General features: G+C 41.2%; 1 protein-coding gene across 1 annotated transcript in view; it reads right to left on the bottom strand.

Moving 5' to 3' along the window:
• Positions 1-11,037: 11,037 nt before the first annotated feature.
• RBM19 (RNA binding motif protein 19) overlaps positions 11,038-24,541 on the bottom strand; it is a 73,697-nt gene continuing 60,193 nt past the window's right edge. The window contains exons 19-25 of the mRNA XM_075830167.1: positions 23,632-23,711; positions 21,014-21,069; positions 19,828-19,944; positions 18,893-18,998; positions 14,983-15,103; positions 12,596-12,681; positions 11,038-11,522 (exon numbers count right to left, since the gene is read on the bottom strand). Coding sequence (XP_075686282.1) covers positions 12,599-12,681; positions 14,983-15,103; positions 18,893-18,998; positions 19,828-19,944; positions 21,014-21,069; positions 23,632-23,711 — 563 coding nt within the window. The 3' untranslated portion in view covers positions 11,038-11,522; positions 12,596-12,598. The remainder of the gene's footprint in view (positions 11,523-12,595; positions 12,682-14,982; positions 15,104-18,892; positions 18,999-19,827; positions 19,945-21,013; positions 21,070-23,631; positions 23,712-24,541) is intronic.

Genomic DNA, 24,541 nt, shown 5'->3' with positions numbered 1-24,541 from the left:
TTTTAATTTATTTTTTCACTAGCATAGGGAAAACCCCTCAGAATATTTTCTTCTACCGCTGACATAGAATGAAATGAATACAGATATTTTTAGAATTTTAAAACCAGACCTGACATCATGATGGTCATCGTAATTATTTTTATTTGCTTTTCATCCTTCCAATATTTCCAGAATTTCAAAAACCATAATAACGAATGCAAGGAATTTATTAAGTAATTTGGACCAGTTTTACAGCTAAAAAACACACATCATATTTACACAATAATTGTAAACTTTTCTCTCCTCTCACCACTTTTGAAAAAGTGGCTTAAAAGTGGGTGGGGTTAACAGGGATGGCAAGCAAGTTTCCGACAGAAAACGAAGGAATTGTAAAAAAAAAAAACTATGCTTTTCGGTCCTTAGAACTGCCCGAGATGCACCAAATTTATAAGAGACGTGCATCTTTTAATAAATTTGGTGTATTTTACTACTTCAGTTTCAAGACTGGCAGTCTTAATAAATCTTCCCTTAGAAATTTCAAGATAATTTTTGGTGTCAAAAAATTGTGGCATATTGGAGGCGAGGAGGTGGTCAATCTATAGAATCTAAGTAATTTTGCACCAGTTAAGTGAGGGGAGGCCGATTTAACATTGACATAATACAACGTATCGTGTTACAAAGAGATTTTGATGCAGTTTTTTGTGCTGATTTAACCCTTTGTATTGCAAAGGGTGAAATCCGTAACAAATCCGCGACAGATTTGACATGCTGCATATTGGAAAATATGCAGCATGCGGTCAATTCTACGCTGATTTTTTCTGCCACATGTGGATAGGGTTTTGAAAACCCCATTCGCATGTATTGTACTATAAAACAGCTGTAGATTTTCAGTGCGGAACCCGCACTGAAAGTCTGCGGTGTGTATATTCATTATGAGCGCACGCTCCCACAGCGGCAGCACCGAACAAAAGCACGCTCCCATGCAGCGGCCAAAGGCCGCCGGATTATTTTTTTTAGCTCCCTTATTCATGAAGAGGGCTTTTCAATTTTATATTTGTAAAAACATACCCCTTCTCCAGTGGCGTAACTACCGCTATAGCAGCCGTAGCGGCTGCTACGGGGCCCGCAGAATCGGTCCCCCGTTCTCCTTATCACTGCTAGCGATCACACATATATCCCCTATCCTGTGGATAGGGGACACATCTCTTTTGTAGGACAAACTATAGGCCTTTTTTGGGGGGGGGGCTATATGGCGTTATCTACAGGGGGGGGGGGGGTGTCTGTATGACGTTATCTACAGGGGGTGTCTGTATGGCGTTATCTACAGGGGGTGTCTGTATGGCGTTATCTACAGGGGGTGTCTGTATGGCGTTATCTACAGGGGGTGTCTGTATGGCGTTATCTACAGGGGGTGTCTGTATGGCGTTATCTACAGGGGGTGTCTGTATGGCGTTATCTACAGGGGGGTTTGTATGGCGTTATCTACAGGGGGGGTTTGGGGCTGTAAGACGTTATCTACCGGGGGCTGTGTATGGCGCTATCTATAGGGGGCGCTGTGTGGCGGAATCTATAGGGAGGCACTATCTACAAGGGGGGGGCTGTGTGATACCCAGCGGAGGGGGGGCCCCAGTCAAAAGTTTGCTATGGGGCCCAGTCTTTCCTAGTTACGCCCCTGCCCTTTTTTTTTTGAGCCTAATGAAACTGAGCGGCGCTGCATGCTAACAATACAGCAGTGCTGAGGACCGTACATGCAGCCCCCGCAACCTGTGCAATATACAGGATATACCTATACATTGTTGAGAGGCTTTCCCATTGCGGCCGAGGCTTTCTCTGCATATATGTAACATGGCTGCAGCAGGGAAAGCCGCTCTGTACCATGTACATTGCACAGACTATAATGGAGGCCCATGTAAGTACTTGAGCGTTGAGAATTACAATGTTTACATGCAGCGGCACTCGGTTTAGTGGGCGCTGTAGGGAGATGATTAGATAGAAAATATATATCCTGGAAAACCCATTTCAACTGTAGGTAACAGTAATAAGCATCAGATACAGTAGCTCTCAGTCTGGAAATTGTTTAAGTGTCAGGGTTGGGCTGCATTTACAAAGTAACTTAGCCCCTATAGAAGGATATTAGACACACCTGATGTTCCCACATTAAGGGCTATTGCAGCATTTGTGCAATTCTTTAAGCATAAAGGTATTCAAACCCTAGGATCAGTGATCTGAATGCCTGCTCTATATGGACAGGTATCAGCCAAGTAAATAATATGTTCTTACCCCTGGTACAATCCCCATAAGCTGTAAACGTTATCTTGTTGCCCCGAGAGAATCCAGTAGAATGATGGAGCTTGTACGTACTAAGATTTTGCACATATTTTAACATCTTTTGAAAGTGAGGACAGTTGTAATTCGCAGGCCCCGTGGGGAAGGGGATCTATCCCATCCTGCCACTTCTTAATAAACAAAGCATTCTTTTGGGCCAAGATCTGTAGCAGAAGCACTTCCAGATAGTGTTAATCCCTCTGGCTTTGATCAGACAAGGAATGAGGGGAGCACATGATGCTGATGCACAAATGTCATTTTATACTGAATGGAAAACAAGAACTGCAATAGGACACACCTGATCTATGTACCGTCACAAAGGATTCTGCTCAGCAGTGATGGTAAAAGACAAAAGCTTTTCCTGCTCAACAGAATATGTATATCTTATAGAAGTAGTAACAGAAGAAAAAACTTTTTAATGAATTTCCGATGTTTAAATCTGTTTTCCAATATATATTACAAATGCTGCAAAAGTAGAGCAGCGGTAATGTGTGTTTTGCGCTGCACAGTTTACTATATCCCATTTTTCTATGCATATCCCTTTTACTGCCCTGTGTAGGAAAATACATCTATAAAGGGTGTACGATCTGTGCGGTCGCACAGGGCACGTCAGCTGCCGCTGCTGCAGGGGGTGACATGGATGGCCTGGAACCCGAGGCTTGTGACCACCACAAATCTTTTTACTTGTATAGCAGTATTAGTAGATTATGTGTGGAACGGTTATTTGGTCACTACATGGTGGGGTTTATTAAGGCACTGTGATTTAGGCAATGTACAGCATATTATTTAGCAGTGTATAGTGGCGGTGGCAGTGCTCAGCATTGTTATATAGACATCTTTAGGGAAGTGTTATTTGACCAACGTATGTCACTTATTTGGTCACCATCCTGTGTGACGCTGATATATAGGCACTATATGGTATAGTTATTTGAACACTGTATGACAGCAGACCATTTTAATGTGGGGGGTGCCAACAGAAGGTACCGCAGTGGGCACCATCCAACTAAAAGGCTATGTAAACCTTTTTTTTCTTTTATAACTAAAACAAGATCTAGTGTTTAGTGCAACTTTGTAATTGGTTTCCATAAAAAATAATGTTTTTACTTTTTGAGATACAGCTTCTATGTATCCAGGATACATAGAAGCTGTATCTTGCGCAAAAACCCAAACTTGTCAGATCAGCAGGACGAACGGCTTCGGTGACAGCGGGTCCTGCGTGTCTGACACGCAGGATCCACCTGTTATCGATCACAACGAAGTTCACTACGTTGGACTGCACCCCTACTCAAACAATTACTTTCTCCGCCTTATCTTTATATATTTAATCTGCGTGGATCCACTCCTATTACAAGCATTGATCTCCTATGCTCAACTTGTTCATCCTTAGGCTGGATTCACACGAGTACATTACGTTCGTAATGGACGGAACGTATTTCGGCCGCAAGTCCCGGACCAAACACAGTGCAGGGAGCCGGGCTCCTAGCATCATAGTTATGTACGATGCTAGGAGTCCCTGCCTCTCCGTGGAACTACTGTCCCGTACTGAAAACATGATTACAGTACGGGACAGTTGTCCGGCAGCGAGGCAGGGACTCCTAGCGTCGTACATCACTATGATGCTAGGAGCCCGGCCCCCTGCAGTGTGTTCGGTCCAGGACTTGCGGCCGAAATACGTTCCGTCCTTTACGGACCGAACATGCTCGTGTGAATCCAGCCTTTTACTCATCACTCTTCGAGATTCAACTATTTTTCCCTGGCCATGTCTAAGATTTCATGTCTCCTTTTTTTCCCGTCTTTCACATCATTTTACTCTAGGACCTTTTTTTTAATGCCTCTGATTATTTCATTGTTGATTTGTATTTCAGTTAGTTAACTAACCATTAACAGAATCTCCACATTTCCTGTTATTTCTCTATACCTACCTGTTCTTTCCTGCCTTTCTGCCTGGTCTTATTCCTTCTCTTTCTTGTCTCTGCTTTCCTCCCCTCGTCCACCCCCCTTCTCCTCGCTCAGCTTTCTCTCACTGAGCAGTAAAACTGATTAACCCCAGGTCACCCCCTCCCTCTCTCTCCCGCTCCCTATTGCTTCTGGCTCTTCTCTCCTCTGATTTACACGCTGCGTTCCGCTCACCACATTTGCATATGGTTATTGCGATTTTATTCTACATCAGGATTTGTATTTTAAAGGAACAAATGCATAAGAAAAAAAAATTAGCCTTGGGGGTTGGGAGGGGAATTGAATGATATAAATGTAAAATGGATACACAAGTGCTACTAAAATAGTTAAGTCATATTGTAAGGTTATCCTGCCAATAAATAAAGAGTTTGCACCTGTAGATTATAAAATCTTTTTTTTATTATGCATGTCCAGTATTGAATGAGTTAACAGGCTCACACAAAACAATACATGCTTATACAGTGTTGGGGCTATAAATCTGCCATGTTTTCATGACTAGGGTGGGGGACACATTTTCTGTAGCTACTAGTCATTTGTCATTTCTTTGGTAGTCATGGCAAGGTGTGCCACACAACCATTTTGTCTACCAGGCTTCGATTTTATTGGCTAGCATAATTTATCAAATTAAATTAGACAGTTCAGGTGGTCACAAATATATAGATCACCCAATGTTTTTATGCATCAATAGTTTTCACACACATACATGGTAAATTTTATTATTGTGGTAGGAAATTACCTGAAACTGAAGCCTACTGGCAGTTTAAAAAAAAATAAAAAAAAATATATATATATATATATAAATATATATATATATAAATAAATAGTCATTCTTTTTGTTTGAAAATTGTATCCGGTTTCAACCATCCCCTGCATTTCCCTGACAGGATTAAATCTAGTTTTTGGTGCTAAAATATACAGCCATGACACAGAGCTTTAATACAGCCGTGTGAATACAACCTTATTGTCAGATGGATCAATAGTAAGTTTGTATACAGATGACATTGAACTAGTTAAACGGGTTATCCCATGATGCCATTAAAATGCCCATTAATGCAAACATTTTTTTGTAATATTATACTTAACATCCTGTAAATGTGCCAACTGGTGTCCAATGATGAATTCACGCTGTACGTCCTCCTAGCGATGCCTATCATGTGGTCACGCATGCTCCATTTATCACAGGCTTGGAAAAGGATCCTCCTTGAACTGCGCGCAATGACCCTTCCTTCAGTAACACGGCTTCCTCCCTGCCTCTTCTATCCTAAGCTGCACCTTAGAGGCGGGGGAAGCAGAGAGAGGCAGGAGCAGCAGAAATTGGACAAAGCATCATGGGAACTGTAGGCAGAAGCAGCGGTAACCCCGGCCACTGCATTGCTCCATCGGCACACGGAGAGGGGATAATCAGAGAGGCACAAATGAGGTAATAATGATCAAATTCATATATAAAACAATGAGGTTCATCTTTAGTGTTAATATAACTAACATTTAAACAAGGCGTTTATTAGGTGAAAAGCCATGGCGGTCCAAACAAAGAAGTGAGGAATTTTGGCCCCAAATTAAGAGACACCATTTTCTGGTACAGGTTTTAGGTAAGTGCTGCTTTAGTGGCTATAACGTTCTTGGTAGATTATCCAAGCAATCGCTGCATCTTTTTTTTCCCGTATAAATCCGTAAAAAATAGTAAAAGAATAGAAGTTTACATTTTTTTACCCAGATAGCCCTATAATATAAATTAAGTATAGTCTGGCAGGGAATGTTTTCGTTTATATCAATATTTTATACAGGGCCGACCTTAAAGGGAACCTGTCACCAGCATTTCACCTATTGAACTTTACTTCTCCCTCACTGGCCGCTGCTATAAAAAGTTCATTGCCGTTATCCCCTCTCCTAAACTCCTCCTCCGACTGTAAATAACGGTCTGCAAACATTTTGCGCCTTTTATCATAATAATCCGGTGTCCCTTTGTGCGCACGCACCAGAAGAGGACATCAATGCACAAGCACGGGATCTTGTGAGCTGGGGGAAGGCGAGGAGCTGTCAATCAAAAGTAAGGAGGCGGGAAAAACTCGGAAAGACATGAGGAACGAAGATATGACTCTTTTCAAACGAAGATCTGACTCTTTTCTGCTCATTTGCATACGGTGTGGGAACACTAAAAATCTGAATAGTAAAGCTTCAGAGCCGACTAAGAAGACAATTATAGGTTATATAGAAATTATTTTTCACCCACTACCACCAGGTATTGCTGGTTTAATAGGTGAAATTCTGGTGACAGGTTCCCTTTAAGTTGGATGGTGTCATGTGCGGGACTCTTGCCGCCCTACACATACCGCCACGTATATAGACATGTACAAACAGGTAAATATATACTTTACAAATATAAAGACATACCGGCAAATATATATACACACACCGGTAAATATATAGACATATAGACACAAATACAGACACACACACACACACAGGCACATAAATACACAGACAGGAACATATACAAATACATAAAAAGGCACATATATACAAGCACAAAGACACATTCACATACAGACCATATATACCCACACAGGCATATATATACACAGTACAGATAATGTAGTAGATGTTACCTGCAGTCCTATGTAACACCACAGATGACACACTCTGATAACTATACCCACATCCAAACAGGGCAGCAGAGTATATAGAGGCCAGCAGAGCAGATAAGGGGACAGCAGAGCAGATAAGGGGACAGCAGAGCAGATAAGGGGACAGCAGAGCAGACAAGGGGACAGCAGAGCAGACAAGGGGACAGCAGAGCAGACAAGGGGACAGCAGAGCAGACAAGGGGCAGCAGAGCAGAAAAGGGGCAGCAGAGCAGAAAAGGGGCAGCAGAGCAGAAAAGGGGCAGCAGAGCAGAAAAGGGGCAGCAGAGCAGAAAAGGGGCAGCAGAGCAGAAAAGGGGCAGCAGAGCAGAAAAGGGGCAGCAGAGTAGAAAAGGGGCAGCAGAGTAGAAAAGGGGCAGCACAGATATCTTCATTTTATCTGTTCTACTTTAATATTGAACACACACACACACTTACAAAGAGACATAAACACACACTGGAACATATACAAACACAGAGACACTTACCACCTCCCCTTGAAGACAGGATCACTGTGGGCGGAGGTTCTTCCTCTGCTCCTGTTTACTCCCTATGTGTAACGAGGAGCTGAGGACAGAGTAACGAGGAGCTGCGGACAGAGCAGAGACAGAGTCCAGTGGCACCCCCTACATGGGAGGGTGCAGCGCCCTGTGCACTCGCACAGGTCACACACCCCTAAGGCCGGCCCTGATTTTATACCATAAACAGAAAAATAGAAAGAACTGAGCCGTCTCAGTTAAAGGGGAAACTACTTTCTTATTGTAATATTAGTCACAAGAGAAGATTTTAGTTCAGCAAGAAAAAATATAGGCTATTGCACATTGGCAGCAGATGGGAAATTATGTAATCCGTCATACAGGGAAGAAGTGCCACATCACCCCTAGAATGTAGAAGTGGAGAAAAATGTGGCAAAATGCATGTAAAAGCATACAACAAAAAGGGTGTGAATGCAAATATGCACAAAAAAATTTGAGGACACCAGCAATGGTTTGACCAAATCATTAGTATAGAAACATAAAGTGGAAACAAATTACATCTTGCAAGAAAAGTTGTAGCATCTAATTAAATTAAAAAACAAACAAAAAAAACCTAAAAAATAATTAACGGCTAAAGCAATATATATATATATATATATATATATATATATAATATTCAAAAAATAGGCAGCACTCCGCAGTAAATGTGAAAATAGGGTACTTTTATTGCCCCCTGTGCGCACAGGGGGCAATAAAAGTACCCTATTTTCACATTTACTGCGGAGTGCTGCCTATTTTTTGAATATTATCAAGTTTGGAGCGTGGTCTGTTCCTGAGGATTTGCACCCACCATACACCGGTGCTGCTAGATATATTTGTTTATCTATCTATCTATATATATATCTATATATCTATATATCTATATCTATGTAAAACAAACAACACAGATGCAGTATGAAATTATATCGTGGAAAAATTCATACAGATATATTGAACAAAACAATACATCTACATAACAATTCACCTATATCACCAAGTTTTCTAGGGGCGACTAATTATGCAGTAACTGCTAGCCTGCTTGCCAGTCATTTGGCCTTCTATTTCCAAAACTGTCTAAAGACATGCTCCACCTGTATAATGCAAGTGCTCCAAAAAGAGAAAAGGGCTCCTATTGTACTACTTAAAATAAGTGTCTACCTTTTATTACCATTTCTTTTTTATGTCCAACATCCTGAGCCGATTAATTTCTTAAAGTGAATGTGCGACATATTTTTCAAAAATAGTTAACAAAATTCTTGAAATATTGCTTCAAAATTAGCAGACATTTCCTGTAGTTAACATGTCTGCTTTGTTGTGTATACTAGGATAGAATGAGCAGAGTCATCTTTTTATCATTAGAGGGTGGGCGATACAGCTGGAAGCCTAGATAAAGTAGGATAGTAACACACAGATCTCCCCTGTCACTTGTTGACCTCTGAGGGTTGAGGGCTGAACTCGATCATATTCTGAAGTCTGAAACAGTTTATGACAATTCTCTGTCAATTGACACTTGAAATAAAGCAGACACGCTGCTATACTGCCTTTACAGATACTACAGGAAGGAAGTGTGTATCTTCAATATGAAAGCCTTTCAAGAAAGTATTTAAAAAGTAAAAACTAAAACTTTTAAAAACAGAACAAACTAATTATTTCTCTTCTACATACTAACATCTAGTTAATAAAATGGTCAGTCAAAACTACATTTCTTTGATACAGAGCTGCCCCTAGGGGGAGCTTGCTGCATACAATTTATGGCGTTCAATATAGAAATCTTATCCCAGAAGCTCCCCTAGTGGCAGCTGCAGGCATCCAGAATTGGATCATTTAACTATATTTATGCTGGGGATTCAGAGTATAGTTTCATGAAAACTGAAGTTACTCCCCCATATAGATATGTTGGGAAACTAAATCGACACAGAACAAATTGTATCATATTTAAATGAAACCCAAAATGCTGGCCGGTCACTTTCAGGGCCCAACATGTAGTGTGATAAATGTACTGTGTGTATCCAAACTGTAACCTATACTAGTAAAGTGGTGAAAGTAAAAAAAAATCCTTCATGGTCCCAACACTTGGGACAACAATGAACCACACAAGCTTTTTGACCTGCGCCATTTTGTGCAAAGAGATTCGGTTGTAAAGATATTTGGGGCCACCAGTAGGAGAAAATGCATATTGAGACCACATGGGTACTGCGAATTGTGTAAAATATTACTGCGAGTTAAACTTATGATATTATCAGTGGATAGTTCAAGAAAAACTGCAGCAATGTTATTTTATTCATACGAATCAAATTATTATCATTGACTGACCCGGTAAAAGTGAAACTAAGTCATAAGTTTTCTATCTGCAACAAAATTATTGCAATTCTTGATATGAGACCGTCATTTAGCACGGCTTACAGGTGCAAGAACAAAGTTGAAAAAACAGTATGGCCTCATGCACACGACCGTAGCCATGTGCACGGCTGTGATTTTCGGGTTGGCCGGCCACGGAGCGTCAGCCGCGAGCCGCCCGCAAATCGCGGACCATGCACATGGCCGCGGCCATTATTTTCAATGAGCCCGGACCGCGGAACACGGCTGTAATAAGACATGCCCGTACTTTCTGCGGTCCGTGCTCCTGGGCCATGCACGGACCGTGGAAACCACGGTCGTGTGCATGGGCCCATAGGAATGAATGGGGCCGCAATTCTCCCATGGATTTTCGGGGGGAAAGCACGTTCGTATGCATGGGGCCTAACACAGTAACAATCTTAGGGCCTTCTAGTAGTTATAGTGTTTAAGAGAGTAAATAAATAACCTAGCATACTGGTATAGTACATGGGAAAAGAAAAGTAGCATGAAGCTGCAGAAATAATTCTATATATGTGAAATGACATCTATGACTAATAGTGTGTTGGTGCAGAAAGAAGATAAAATGACGATGGTGCACTTGCAATACTTTCCTTGAGTCGTTAAAAAATGACTGTAAAGCTGGTAGCTTAGAAATAAATAGTACCCTATCCCATGGCTGGACATCACCTCTGCCTGTATTTGGATGAACAGGGATAAAGTGAGGGGTCCCTTGAGCAGCCGCCCCCACCCTGGGGAAGGGCTTCGCACTGACAGGAGGCCAAAACCATTTAACATCTCATCAGGCAGCATGGCGGTCCGGCTGTCACCGTGGCAACGCCGAGGCTCAATTTCACAAATGTCACATTGCGTTAACATCTTCACACTGCCCCCGAACCCAGGGATTAACCCTAGAGAGTCTGTAAAAGGGTATAGTCCGAATACTGGAACCACTTGTACTTTGTTAGTAGGATGATTTTTCGTAGTAGTTATAAGCTGCACTAATAAGAATTAACACATTAAAAAAAAACAAAACAAAAAAAAACATGCCCATACCTTTAGATTTACCCAAAAGCCATTTCCCCTATTATAACTAATCTTCTCATTATCTCAATAGGATTATCTAGGTCACCCTCTTTACTTGCTTCCCAACATCGCTTTTCTGATCACCTACAAATTCATGAGGTTTCTACAGTTTCCCAAACTAGATTCTGGCTAGATCCTAAAGCATATATTTTCTTTTCTTTGCAAAATTAAGACATTTTTTTTTCAACCTCTCAATATTTAAAATAATCAAGAGCCATAAATATGGAAAACAGGACTTTTAATTAAACAAGCAGGCCTTCTAACTGCCCCCCTGGGCAGGCACTCCTTGGCTTAAATATGATTAATAGGACAACCGCTTCTTTCTCCGCGTGTCAGGCAGAACTTACAAGTCCCACAATGCACTGGGAGTGCGATGCTCACCCTTGTTAACCATCTTGGGACCATACTTATCCCCTTAACAGATTGAATGTTGCCAGCCGCCATTATTGCTCTCACCAAAGCTCTTTCAGGGTTATCTTTAAAACACGCTGTTAAAAAAAAAAAGTCCATTGATGGCATGTTGCAGGCAACTTCAGTTTTCTGGTATAAAATGTCTCCTTGTATTAAAAAGTCAAACAGTGTAATATAGGGGTCCAGAAGTCAGACAATTCCATCAGTGTCCAATAAAGGCTTTGGAATTGGGGCTCAGTCTCCCCACAGATGTCATTAGAATGATGGCTGAAAATGGCATCAAAGCTGACGAAACCTATACGTTGGGGAGAAAGGGGAAGTACAGTGAATCTACATAGCCAAGATTTAAGAAAATTCAGAATAAAAACACTGGCAGTGAAAATCAGAAGTTGGCCAGCACGTTATTTTAGTGCAGAGAGCTATGCTTGCCAAACATGCAGTATACTGGTATGTGACCGGACACCGCAAATGCATCCAGAAAATGGCACTACGTTTCATACACTAAAAATATTAGGCGCAGGAGGTAAAGGTAGAGGTAACCCAAAAGTGGATGAAATCGAGAAAAAGGAAAGAGCAATTAGCTCAAGAAGGAATACAGAAAATGTACAAGTGAAGTGCATGCGAGAAAAGGGACTGAATATAAGAAGAGGGGGAGGAGATCCTGAGAAAGGAGAAGAGAGCAAATACAAACGACGGACAGAATGGGTATCCAGAGGAGGGAGGCTGCACTTGGTGAGAAGGGGGGAGAGGAGCCCATCTGGCCACTGTGTTACACAGAGATTGCTGGTATTAAAGGTTCTCTCGGCTGAGTGGAATCAGGGGACGGCTGGTAATGAGATGACAAAACGCTGGCAGTCTGGGAGGAGCGGCTCGGTCACAGCGCTGCGCGCTCAGCTGGGTCATTTGTAAGTGTCAATCACATGGTGCCCAGGGGGAGGAAAAGGGGGGCATCGTCCCATTTCATCTGTCCAAGCAGAAAGCGGTAGCTCAACCAGGTTTTCCTAGCTACCTGCACTGTGCGCTGACACCACCTGTCAGCATGGGCATGCATAAAAGGTAGATAAAAGGGTATTTGCATACAAAATATAAACAGATTTATAAAGTACTACCATGCAGCACTAGTAGAAAATAGAAATACTACAATTCAAATACAAGCAAAGAACCGCACAAATCAGCTGTATACATCTTGTACAGATAAACGGCTGGATCATATATTTATGGGACAGTCACTGACAAAAAATGGCACTGCGAATGTTATAATGTTATGTTTTGTTTTTACGTGTAGGGTAGAGGATGCAGGAGGAAGTGGACGCCGTATCTCCCTCACTAAATGTATTAAGATGTTGTCAGGAAAACCATAAGCCTTACATCTTACTCATCCACATCATCCGGCTCTAAGCTGCCCATAAAATCCTCCATCAGGGCAGAGGATTTCTTCTTCTTTTTCGGCGAACCTGTATAAAAAACAAACAAGTTCAGACACTGATCAACTTAATGTTTGAGAAAAGAAGGCATTTCTGGTCATTCTGAATATTCAAGAAAAGCTTTCTATGACAGCACGATTAGAAGGTTAGTATGAAAAGTACTTTATATCGGATATAAGAACATGCATGTATTACCCCTGTAAACCACAGCAAAACGCTCACATGAACCTCTTAGCCAAAAGACGTGTTTAAGTATCTCATGCACTGAAGGGTGACTGCCTGGATGAGTGGCACAGCAATATTCCCCAAATCCCCTGCATTATTTCTCACTGTTGCCCTGCTGTCTTCTCCAGGGAAGTTCCCTCCTTTGAGGATGGAGTGGGAGGCCCCACTGACTGACATGTTTACAGAATGCAGAAAACGAGTCAATACTAATTAACCTGCTAGGAGACACAGTCGCTGACAGACAAAAGGAAGGAGGGGGGAGAGAAACGCACAGCCGGAGCAGGAGAAGAGGGCTGCAAGAATTAGGAAGTCGCGAAAACTCACAGCGATAGGAGGAAAGTATGCAAATGTCAAAGAGAAGTGTAAGAGTACAAGTAGAAAAAAAAATAGAATTATCAAATGTAAACCAGAACTGGTTCAAGCAAAGAGTTATACATTAAAACACAAAAACAAAACACCAGTAGATGTGTTGTGATATACCGAGGAGAGAAACATATAAGAGACAGAGCATAGCGGGAAATTCTTAAGTAAAATGACACGCAGAGATGCAGTAATAAAAAACAACAACAACTTTAGGCCCTCTACACATGTAGCGGATTTATTGCTAATTTTCCATCTAGAATTGTGGGTCTGCTCACCAATGGTGTATACGCTGCAGAATATCCGAGAGGATTTTCTATGAGGAAATTCTGCAGCGTTTACAGTAGCAGCAAAGTGGATGAGATTTCATCAAATTTTATCCACACGCTGCAGAAAAACTGCACAGAATACATGCCTAAATTGACCGGAGTTGCGGATTATAAATCCACGGCATATCCATTTATGTTACGCAATAGCTGCGCATTTGTTGCAAAATTTCCCCACCGAACTCGATGGAAGGTCATACTTCGCAACAAATGCCAATTGTTGAGGAATTTGCTGCGATTATGCTTTGTAATTGCAGCCAATTCTACAAGATCCAAAAAAAACAATACAAAAAAACAAAAAACAGTTTGATGAAAAAATAATCGCAGGCTGCAGCGGTCACATGCGATGAAACATCATAACAGGAGGCCTGCTATACAGAGAGCAGCAGGGACAAGTTGCTATGCCAGCACCAGGAGAGGTGAGTATAGTCCTTTTTTTACCCTATTTGACCTTTGTCCGCACCATATTAGAGCACCTTTTGATACAAATATTCGACCGGATGTCCCTGCAGGCTCCGGGTTAGATAAACTACATATTCGATCTGTGTGAACATACCTAAAGACTGTTGTAGGCAAAGCGGATGAGATTTAAAAAAAACAAAAAAAAACTCATCCACGTGCTGCTGAACATTTTCTGCATGGAAACTAGAGCTTGCTGCGAGTCTTTAAATCCGAAGCACGCTCATTCTGTTCTGGATGTTCACTATTTTCAATGTAGGAGTGGAATCCACAGCAAAATCCAGATATAACACTTGCAGATTTTGCTGCAAAAAAAGTTGCAGACAAGCTGCGGAAAATCAGCATCAAATCTGCTGTGTGCGGGTGAAAGATCCATACGGGATTGGGGACGTTTCAAGGAACCATCTTGCTGGAAACCATCAGGATCTTACATTTTTGGATTATGAAAAAGGCATTTAGGGGCAACTTACAAAAAAAAATAAAAAATAATGTTATTCATTGGTGTCGAGTGCATCAGTAGACAACTACGGTTTGGGAGAAAGTGCTCTTTAACCTCAGATGACTGAACCTCTGTTGCGATACCTCAATCGGTTAATTCAGACTTACTGTTCTGTCTCAGCAAGAGCCTGATACATCCATACAATTTCATTTAGTGATATTTCTTCTATATGTAATTTACTCAATGGACAGCGCTATTGTCTATTTATTAGCAGCAAAGCATTCGCCGCCAAGTCTGACAAAACTCTGTAGAGGACAGAATATTTATAAAAACAGTGCATTTAGGAAGAAATTGTCCTATGTACATTGTTTGCTTAACCGGTGTATTCCTCATTTTAGAGTACTTTATAAATGTGAATGCTTCCTCGTATAACTGTCGCCAGGTTGGACATGGACTTCTTTTGACAAGTCCAATATTAGCTCTACCGTGTTGCACAAATAAAATCCAACATGAGCTACTCACCATGATACTGCTCAGCTGTCTTTCGTCTCAGAGTTTCCACGCTCTCCTCGGTGTCTGCCCACTCTAGGACTAGCCTGCGCCCATACAGATGAGTGCTGTGGCACAGAGCATTGAATGCTCTCTGTGGAGGAAGGAAACAAGCATTAAGATACAAATCAATAACTTCTGTATAGAAAATGAAAATAATAAAATTCTAATAAAAACATAAAATTCTCCAACCGTTTTAATAGAGGTGGGACCAGCACTTATCTTCTGGATATGCCATAAATGTTAAAGATGGGATACCACACCTTGTTCTCAATAGTAATCTATTGATTATTTTGTTAGAACACACAACATAAAAGTGATGTAACTATTTAGTCAAGATTATAGAGATAATTTAATGATGTCATCATGTTGTTCTTTCCATGCATGACCAGCATAAAACTATAGAAATAAAGAAATTCCCAAACATGAACATGATTTCAAATGTTTTCTCAGAAATCTTTTCAAATTGTAAACTTTAGTCAGGATCTTGCTCATGTGACCCGTGGATTTTAACTAAAAAAAAACAAACAAAAAAAACCTTGTACGATTTATATTGTGCCATATGACTCGGAATACCTTTTCAACCATCACCACATTATGTAAAAAGCTGTATTACACGATAGTCCGTTTCTACCTCTGCGGCCGAATATCTAGGAGAAAGTTTATCTTTCTAGGACCGGTTTGCCTGATCAGAAGCCATGTAGATATTAAAGAATTGGCGGGACAGCGTTTCAGGTTTGAAAAGAGGGGGTAAGCATCTTTATATAAACCCTTTTTGTCTAGAGAATAAGAGACATTAGTGGGAATTTATTAAATCCTGGGCGCCAGTAGTCTGGCGTAAAAAAAAGTGCAAATTTAGGTGCACTTTTTTTTTTTACGCGCAAAGTTTTTTTTAAAAACTTGCAAAAGTGACGTGGCTTAGCAAAAGGTGCCGGTGTCACCCACAGCCCAAAAAATGTACTATAAAGTTATGGCAGACAGTTGCGTAACTAATAGCAGAAATCTTAGGCAGCTCGTAGCTACTGTAGATTTCCCTTTCTGGTTCAAAGACAGCCCAAAATGCGACTAATTAAGAGGCGAGCGCCGCTTAATAAATTAGTCCGATCTTACTTTTGAAGGCTTCAGATTAATATAGAAATGGCAGTGTTTTTACATTGTTGACATCTAGGTACTGTAAGGGTCCTTTTACATCAGCCAATATTGGCCGTAAAAATGAGCGCAGATCAACGAGACAGCTCGTTGATTGCCGCTTGTTTGCTCCTTTCACACGGAGCTATGTATCGGGATGGGTGATCGTTACTCCGATTGCTCGTCCCCATGCATTTCCATCAAGTTGATAATATTTTATGCTGCCTAAACGATACGATTAGCCAATGAACGAGCATTTGCCCGTTCATCGGCTGATTATTGCCCTGTTCATATGAACGCTCATTGGCCCGTGTAAAAGGGCCTTAAGTTGCACAATACTTGGAGGAGCAAGGAGCATTGCATAAAAAGATCCACGATGGTGTGCCACGAATACAAAAACGTATACTTCGAGAACTCGCAACACCCAGAGGTGTTCAAATCCAGTAGCTTTATTCACCCATGCATGTAAACAGGGTAATGTTTCAGCCCTCTTGCTGGGGCATTGTTCCCATGCAAAGCCAGAATAAAATTGTTTTGTGTAAATGGACTAGCTGGAAATCTCTCTCATCTGCCAGAAATTTGTTCCCATGGTAAAACGTCCAATTCTGAGCACAAGCTCATTATTTTCCACCTCTTATAATTAGAAAAGTGGTTGAAAATATAGTTACATTTGAACTCCCTTCGACTGAAGTCCGCCTACCTTTTCGAATTATTTGGATGCGTGGGACAAAATGTTGCAGGGTCTTCATAAATATGGGGTTTGGTGAACACCATATTTTTCAAATGTATTTATCCCAGAAAGCTGGGAAAAAAACCATTGATAAATCTGCCCCATTGTCCATGTACACTAGAAAGAAATGCTATGCAGCACTTCTGTTCATTCTTCTTTAAAGGGAAAAATTGATTGCCCAGGTTTAATGCTTAGGAGTTGACTGCATCAATTGGTCGTGAACGAGAGAATCAGGTTTTCATCTTAAGTTCCATAGATCGGACTTGTTTTTCCAGCACATCTCATAGATGCTCAATTGGACTGTAATCTGAGGAATTTGGAGGCCAAGTCAGTACATTAAACACTTTATCATGTACCTTAAACCATTTCTGAACAATTTTTGCAGTGTGGCAGGGCGCATTATCCTGGTGAGGGAGGTTAATGCCATTAGAGAATACGGTTGCCATTAAGGAGTGTAATTGGTCTGCAACAATGTAAAGGTCGGTGGTACGTATCAAAGTAGCATCAATAGGAACCAAGGTTTCACAGCAAAATATTGCCCAGAGCATCACACTGCCTTTGCCAGCTTGCCTTCTTCCCATAGTGCATCCTGGTGCCACCTCTTCCCCAGGTAAGAGACGCACACGCACCCAGCTATCCACATTATGTAAAAAGAAAACTTGACTCATCAGATCAGAACACCTTCTTCTATTGCTCTCTGGTCCAGTTTTAAAGCTCACATGCCCATTGTAGGCTTTTTTGGCGGTCGACAGGGGTCAGCATGGGCACTCTGACCAGTCTGCAGCCATAAACTCCTATCATAGCCAGCATGACGTTTTTCAGCAATTTGTGCCACAATAGCTCTTCTGTGGAATCGGACCAGATGGGCTAGCCTTTGATCCCCACATGCACAAATGACCCTCTCGCCGGGTTACAAGTTTTCCTTCCTTGCACCACTTTTGGTAGGTCCTAACCACTGCATACCAGGAACACCCCACAAGACCTGGCTATTCACGTCACCCATCGATAGTTTTAATGTTATGGCTGATCGCTATGTATGTATGACTCACTATGCTTTTTTACGTACTATAGTAGTGAATCGGTACCGTTATAGCACTTTTATAACAAATTTTTATTTGTTTTTTCAAAATGGGCCTATTTTTATTATGAAGGTTGAGATTATTATTCCCTAGAAAACACGTATATGATTATAAATCCAAGTTTATATTTAGAACGTAACAGATTTAATGCCTCATTCCTGGAATGTTTTATATGATGGACTAGAGAATGGTTTCCAAACCAGTTGGACTCCAAAAAGAATAGTCCATCCAAGAGCATGAACCATACAGTGCAGTAACAGATTAGTGTATAGTAAAACACAAAAAAGGCCTTTGTCAAAAACAGTGCAAAAATGTCATATGGGTCAAGGACATACAACCATAATATTGTATATCTCTGAAGAGCTCAAGGATTAAACATCCCGATCTGTGTGGATGTAACAGAAAAGCAATCTTTGTTTCTTGGGTCACAGGTTGTGTTTGCTTGTGTCTAGTGCCAGTAACAGCCTGCAAAGACATAGCGACCAGGTCGAGACACAGTGTGAGCCAAATATTACCAGACCTGAGAATACAAGAGTACAAATGAGGATGTAATTGGAGGATCCTGTTCAACAAACAGCATCTAAACATCAACCCCCTCTGCCTGTTTATTTACACAGATGCATCACTTGTTAATTGAGAAACAGGCAGTGTGAAAACAGCTATTTAAGGGGGGGTGAAAACAGGTTCCCCATGTCTGGAGGGGAAAAAATAAAAGTGATGCATAGGAGATGAGATGCAGAATCTGAGATGCAGAATCTGAGCTGCACAAAAGGCTATCAGAAACACTGCTGAATGAAAAGTGGAAGAGGTGTACTCATAGTGTGGGCAAGACTTGTATGGGTGAGCGGGTATGAAAACCATGCAAACACTGGATGACTGTACTGTCAGATTGCCAATGTCTTGCAAAGGAAAAACAAACTTTAGGTCTAAGGTGCCTAGTTCTCACCTTGGCATCTTGTTTTGTAACAAAGTCCACAAAGCCAAAACCCCGGTGAGCTCCTGTGCCTGCCATCTTCCTAGGCAGACGAACAGTCTTCAGTTCGCCAAAAGTGCTGTATTAAACAGAGGAAAGTTAGCAATGGAAGTGATCATGACCATTTTTTATACAGTATCCAGTATCTTAAGGCCAATTTAGAACGCCCAACTTATAATACACATATCCCTGCTTTACACAACCATTCTTCCATTTATTGATGTATTTAAAACATCTTCCTTTTATATGTTTTTCACCCTTTTAACATCATTCAACGATCACAAACAATCAACAAAAGACAGATATTTGGAGAATGGAAAAGATAACATTTTATTCTCCCCAGGTCTCAGCCTCTCCTTCACCTAGTCCTATAATAGGCAATAATCCTGTTACAGAAAATAACATAACATAAATGAAGGCTGCATTAAATCCTCGCAGGAATATTTTTCTTACAAGACAAGCATCACTGACCAAGACATCTCGCAGTATTCTTCTTACAAAAGCTCCTATACACCTCAAGACATACTATTAGTCCCTGAGATTTAAAAAAAATTGTGTTTAGCCCGCACAATGTGTCTATGGTACATACCAAGGACACACAGAAAAACAAAGATAGTCAAGCGTGAACGCTGCAGTGATGCCAAATTGTGACGTGAATGAGATACAAGGTCACTCAATTCCAATAGGTATGATAGTAGTCACTGCAAACATAATACACAGAGAGTCAGAATCGGGTGTGAAAAGATGACAAGATGTAGGTAAGGTTACACACAGCATACTAATGTTTGAATCTCCGCACATACGTTGCTTCTCAGCAGAATCTCAATCACACTCCACTAATGCAGTGCCAGAGCTCCCCCTGGTGAACGGGATTTAATAATACAAGAAGTTCGAAAGCGGCCCCTGACCTGAAGAGTTCCCGGACTTCCTTAACCGTAGCCTGGAAAGGAACATTTCGAACAAGGATCTTTGAGCTCTTCTGCTTTTTGTTCACCTGCTTCTTACGATCAGTGGACACTGCTGGTCTGCAAAATACAGAAGCAAAATTATTATACACACAAAATAATATTATTCATTATTATTGATAAAGCCCCATCAGATAATACACACATTATATATATATATATATATATATATATATATATAGTTTACATGCCACAGCAGGGGGCAAAGGGACTATATTGGTAAGCTCCTCCAATCTCTGTCTGAATGTTGCGACCAGTGGCCGCCTCATCAGGTGTGATGGGGAACCTCATTCTCACAATAAATGAGGGTCCCAGAGGTGGGACACACCTATCAGAAAAGTATGGTACTATCCTAAGAAAGGGAAGGAAACACGGTTAAAAAAAAAAAAAAGAATGAAGAAGTGCTTTAATGAGCTTGTCCCCAAACTCAGAGGCTATTATTGAATGTATATACTTTATTATTACTGTTATTTCTTTTTATCATTTATAGAATATGGACTTTGTAAATTTGTTAAACTCTTCGGTCTCCATCTTGATTTTTGAAGTTGTAATTCTGAACTTGTTTGACTACATATTTTTGAACTGTGCATAACAATCTTAGTGTCTAAGAACTTACGTTTTTTAAAAGGAACAGTTTCCCTTTATTTTCCAGACATGATCCGATCATATTTTTGGCCCTAAATATACAAGGTGCTGTAATACACCAGTCTAAATTTGTCCATGTTTTTATTCATCAAAAACGAGCTGAAGCGAGTCATGATTATATTTTCTAGCTACCCAAGTAACCAATTCAACATTTGTAAACATTCCGGTTATTCCAGAATATAGCACAACTACGTTATTTAAAGTACAGCCCTAATTGATATATATTTTGTACTTCACAAAGATCTAAAATATTTCTGATTTGCTGCATTTCTCTGGAGAACACAAATATTGTATTCTGATGTCTCATCAAAAAGCTGCGCTCGAAGCATTTACAGATTCTAGATGTTTATCTTCCACGTGCCCTCAAAAGGCAAAGAGCAATCCTCTTATGTAGTTATCCCTAGAGTGCAACTGATACAGTGTAAGAGATAATAAACATCCAAAGTGGCCAATACACAAGCCAGTTCACGGAATGCCGGCTCACCTGACTGCCCGCTCTGATAGTTTAACTTCTAGTTGGTGCCCGTCAACAGTACAGTGCTAGAAGAAGAAAAGGAAGAACACGCATTTTACGCTTGTATGTGACTGGGGGAATCATGCGGACAATCTAAGCAGAATCGATATCGACCATACAGGCAGGCCACACAACTTCTATAGGGTATCGATATCGACCATACAGGCAGGCCACACAACTTCTATAGGGTATGTGTTAAGTATAGGTCCGACAGAACTGCTTTCCCTTCTTCCCGTCACACAGTCATAGCGTTTGCCGCTCAATGCATAGGGATTTTGGCAGCTTTCATTGAATTCAATACTAGCTGTATAAATCAATATGTAGTGAACTCCCCCTAGTGGTGGTGGCATGCAACCGGGATTAAATCAAGTACCGTAACTCTATGCCTGTGTGAATAGATTTGGAGCAGTTCCAACACCTATGATGATATATTAAATCTGGTACACATTAATTAAAAAAAAACAAAACGTACATATGGTGGAGTGCTCTATGGTCTTCGAACTCTCCCTTTGATTTTTGCGAATGTAGAAACTAATGTAAGTAGTCTTTGAGAAAACTTGGGCAATATTAAAATCCCTACAAGTACATGAATACTGCTGCCTTCTTTGCATTATAATATGGAAATACATTCAGGCTACTGTACATTGAAAAGCCCACGGGACACAAGGTGACCACCATCTCTGTGCTTAGATTTCAGGGTAAGGTGGTGGTCATCTTATAATGGGATAATATATATCCTTTGTCTACAGGCACAAATAGTAAGTACTCTTTCCATCTTTCCCTAAGCGGGGGAGTCATACTGCAGCCTCTGTAACTCATTCACACATCAATAAGCAATGAAAGCAGGAGAAATCAGCGAGAAAAACATGGCTGCTGAGCTCAGAAATATATGACATTTCAGAAAACCAGAGAAATTGGTTATAAATAAGAAGAGGGGATTGCATATTAACATGCGACTGTTAGAACCTGTTCACATCTGTGTTGGAGGCTCCATTAGGGGCCTCCATCCCAGATCCGGCAGATATTACCGGTTCCAATAGTGTAGCATGAGGCTATTGTTTCCAGTAAAACCACGGACATCCTGACAGAAAGCCAAAGGAAACCATTAAAATCAATGGGTTCCATCGGCCGCCGCTGGTGTCCATGGTGCAACGGAACCATTGCTTCCGGTATTCCCTTGTTCTGCTCCTCTGACGGAGCAGAAAAACGGAATGGCCCGATACAGATGTGAATAGGGCCATAGAATGCAGAAGTATGCAAACTTAGGGCCAGTTCACACCGAATTTTTCGACACGTTTGACGCGGAAACCGCGTCAGAAAACACCCCAAAAAACGACCGAAAATGCCTCCCATTTATTTCAATGGGAGGCGGGTGCGTTTTTATCCCCGCGAGCGGAAAAACCGGCTCGCGGGAAAAAGAAGAGACATGCCATATTTTCGGGCATTTACGCTTCTGACCTCCCATTGACATCATAACATAATGCCATGATAACGTTATTGTGTCGGTCACTACGACAAGCAATACCAAATGTATATAGTTTTTTTTTTCTATGTTTTTCTACTTTTGACCAATAAAGACACTTTATTTTAACCATTTTTTTGTATGGTGATGCATTCAAAAGACCCCTGACACTTATTTTCCCGACAAAAATAAGTACATGCTTTTATCACTTTTTATTCTATTTTTTTCTGAGGCGAGATGATTAAAAAAAAAGGAGCAATTTTGGCATTGTTTTTTTTACGACGCTCTTTGCATGGGATAAAGATGGTGTTCAATTCATCGTCGATACAGTGATAACAAATATGTATAGCTTTTTTATTTTCACACTTTTTTTAAAAATAAAAGGGCATCACAGACGTTTCAGGGTAAAACGGACAGTCAGCATATTAGGCCCTATTAGGGTATGTTCACACGCCCTATTTACGGACGTAATTCAGGCGTTTTTCGCCTGGAATTACGGCCGAAAAAACGTCTCCAAACATCTGCCCATTGAATTCAATGGGCCTTACGGTGTTCTGTGCAGACAGGCCGCCTCAAAGAAGTGCATGTCACATCTTGGGACGTAATTGGAGCTGTTTTTCATTGACTCCATTGAAAAACGCCACCTATTACGTCCATAATGGACGCCGCGAAAAACGCCTGTACTTGCAAAAACTTCTGAAATTAAGGAGCTGTTTTCGCCTGAAAACAGCTCCGTAATTTCAGACGTATATTACGTTTGCGTGTGAACATACCCTTAGGCTTGTGTATGGTAGAGCTAGGGACTATTGTAAGGAACCCGGTTGCCACAGCAATCCCTCGGCACACTGCGCTACGGAGCGCCAATGGGGTGACAGGGGGAGTTCCCTTCCTCTGTCGAGACACTTACATGCCACGCTCAGCATTGACCGTGGCATCTATGGGGTTAAATGACTGGGATTGGAGTGCTCTCTGATCCCAGCCGTTAGAGCAGGGTGTACGTGTCCCTGGCCTGAATAAATACCAAAGAGACCCCCGTTATTGCCATATTAGAATTTAAAAAGAGGAGAAATGTCACTGAAAAGAAAGGACACCGGGTAAAATCTCACAGCAGCTTAAAAAGACCTACCTGCAGCTGTCGTAGAGCTTTCTGTGCATGTTCTGGCTTCCTATACTCTACAAATCCAAAGCCCATAGACAAAAGAGTGCCTAAAAAGAAACATCACATAAGCACATGAACAGTAAAGTCCCATTCACATTTGTCAATTGAAATACAGAGCTCAAAGCAGACAACATTATCCAAATGTCAAATCAGTATTTAGCTTTGTACTTCATTACACATCATTTTGGTCTTCTATTAGATCTGAATTTATGTCAGTATTTTGACATATTAGCTGTGTATTGTTTTCACCCACACTTGTGTTTTACTCCTATTGTAAAGGATCTGCCAGGCACAACTTCTGTGTATTCGCCCCTCTACTTCTCCGGTAGGTGCTGGCTTCTTCTTCGTAGGGAAGAAGGATGGTGGTCTTAGGCCATGCATTGACTACCGTAACTTGAATAAGGTCACTGTAAGGAACCAGTATCCCCTTCCTTTGATTCCTGATCTCTTTAATCAGGTTCAGGGGGCCCAATGGTTCTCTAAGTTTGATCTACGGGGGGCGTATAACCTTATCCGCATCAAAGAGGGGGATGAGTGGAAGACTGCGTTTAACACGCCCGAAGGTCATTTCGAATACCTCGTCATGCCCTTTGGGTTGTGTAATGCTCCTGCGGTCTTCCAGAATTTCATAAATGAGATTTTAAGAGATTACCTGGGGGTATTTCTTGTAGTGTACCTTGATGACATACTGGTGTTTTCCAAGGACTTGTCCTCCCACATTGAGCATGTCAGGAAGGTGCTCCAGGTCCTTCGGGAGAACAAACTGTTTGCGAAAACCGAAAAATGTGTGTTTGGGGCACAGGAGATACCATTTTTGGGTCAAATCCTCACTCCTCATGAATTCCGCATGGACCCCGCCAAGGTCCAGGCTGTGGCG

This window comes from Rhinoderma darwinii, chromosome 1 (genome assembly GCF_050947455.1).
Source record: "Rhinoderma darwinii isolate aRhiDar2 chromosome 1, aRhiDar2.hap1, whole genome shotgun sequence".
NCBI classification, from domain to species: Eukaryota; Metazoa; Chordata; class Amphibia; order Anura; family Rhinodermatidae; genus Rhinoderma; species Rhinoderma darwinii.
This window is presented reverse-complemented; position numbering and strand designations above follow the sequence as displayed.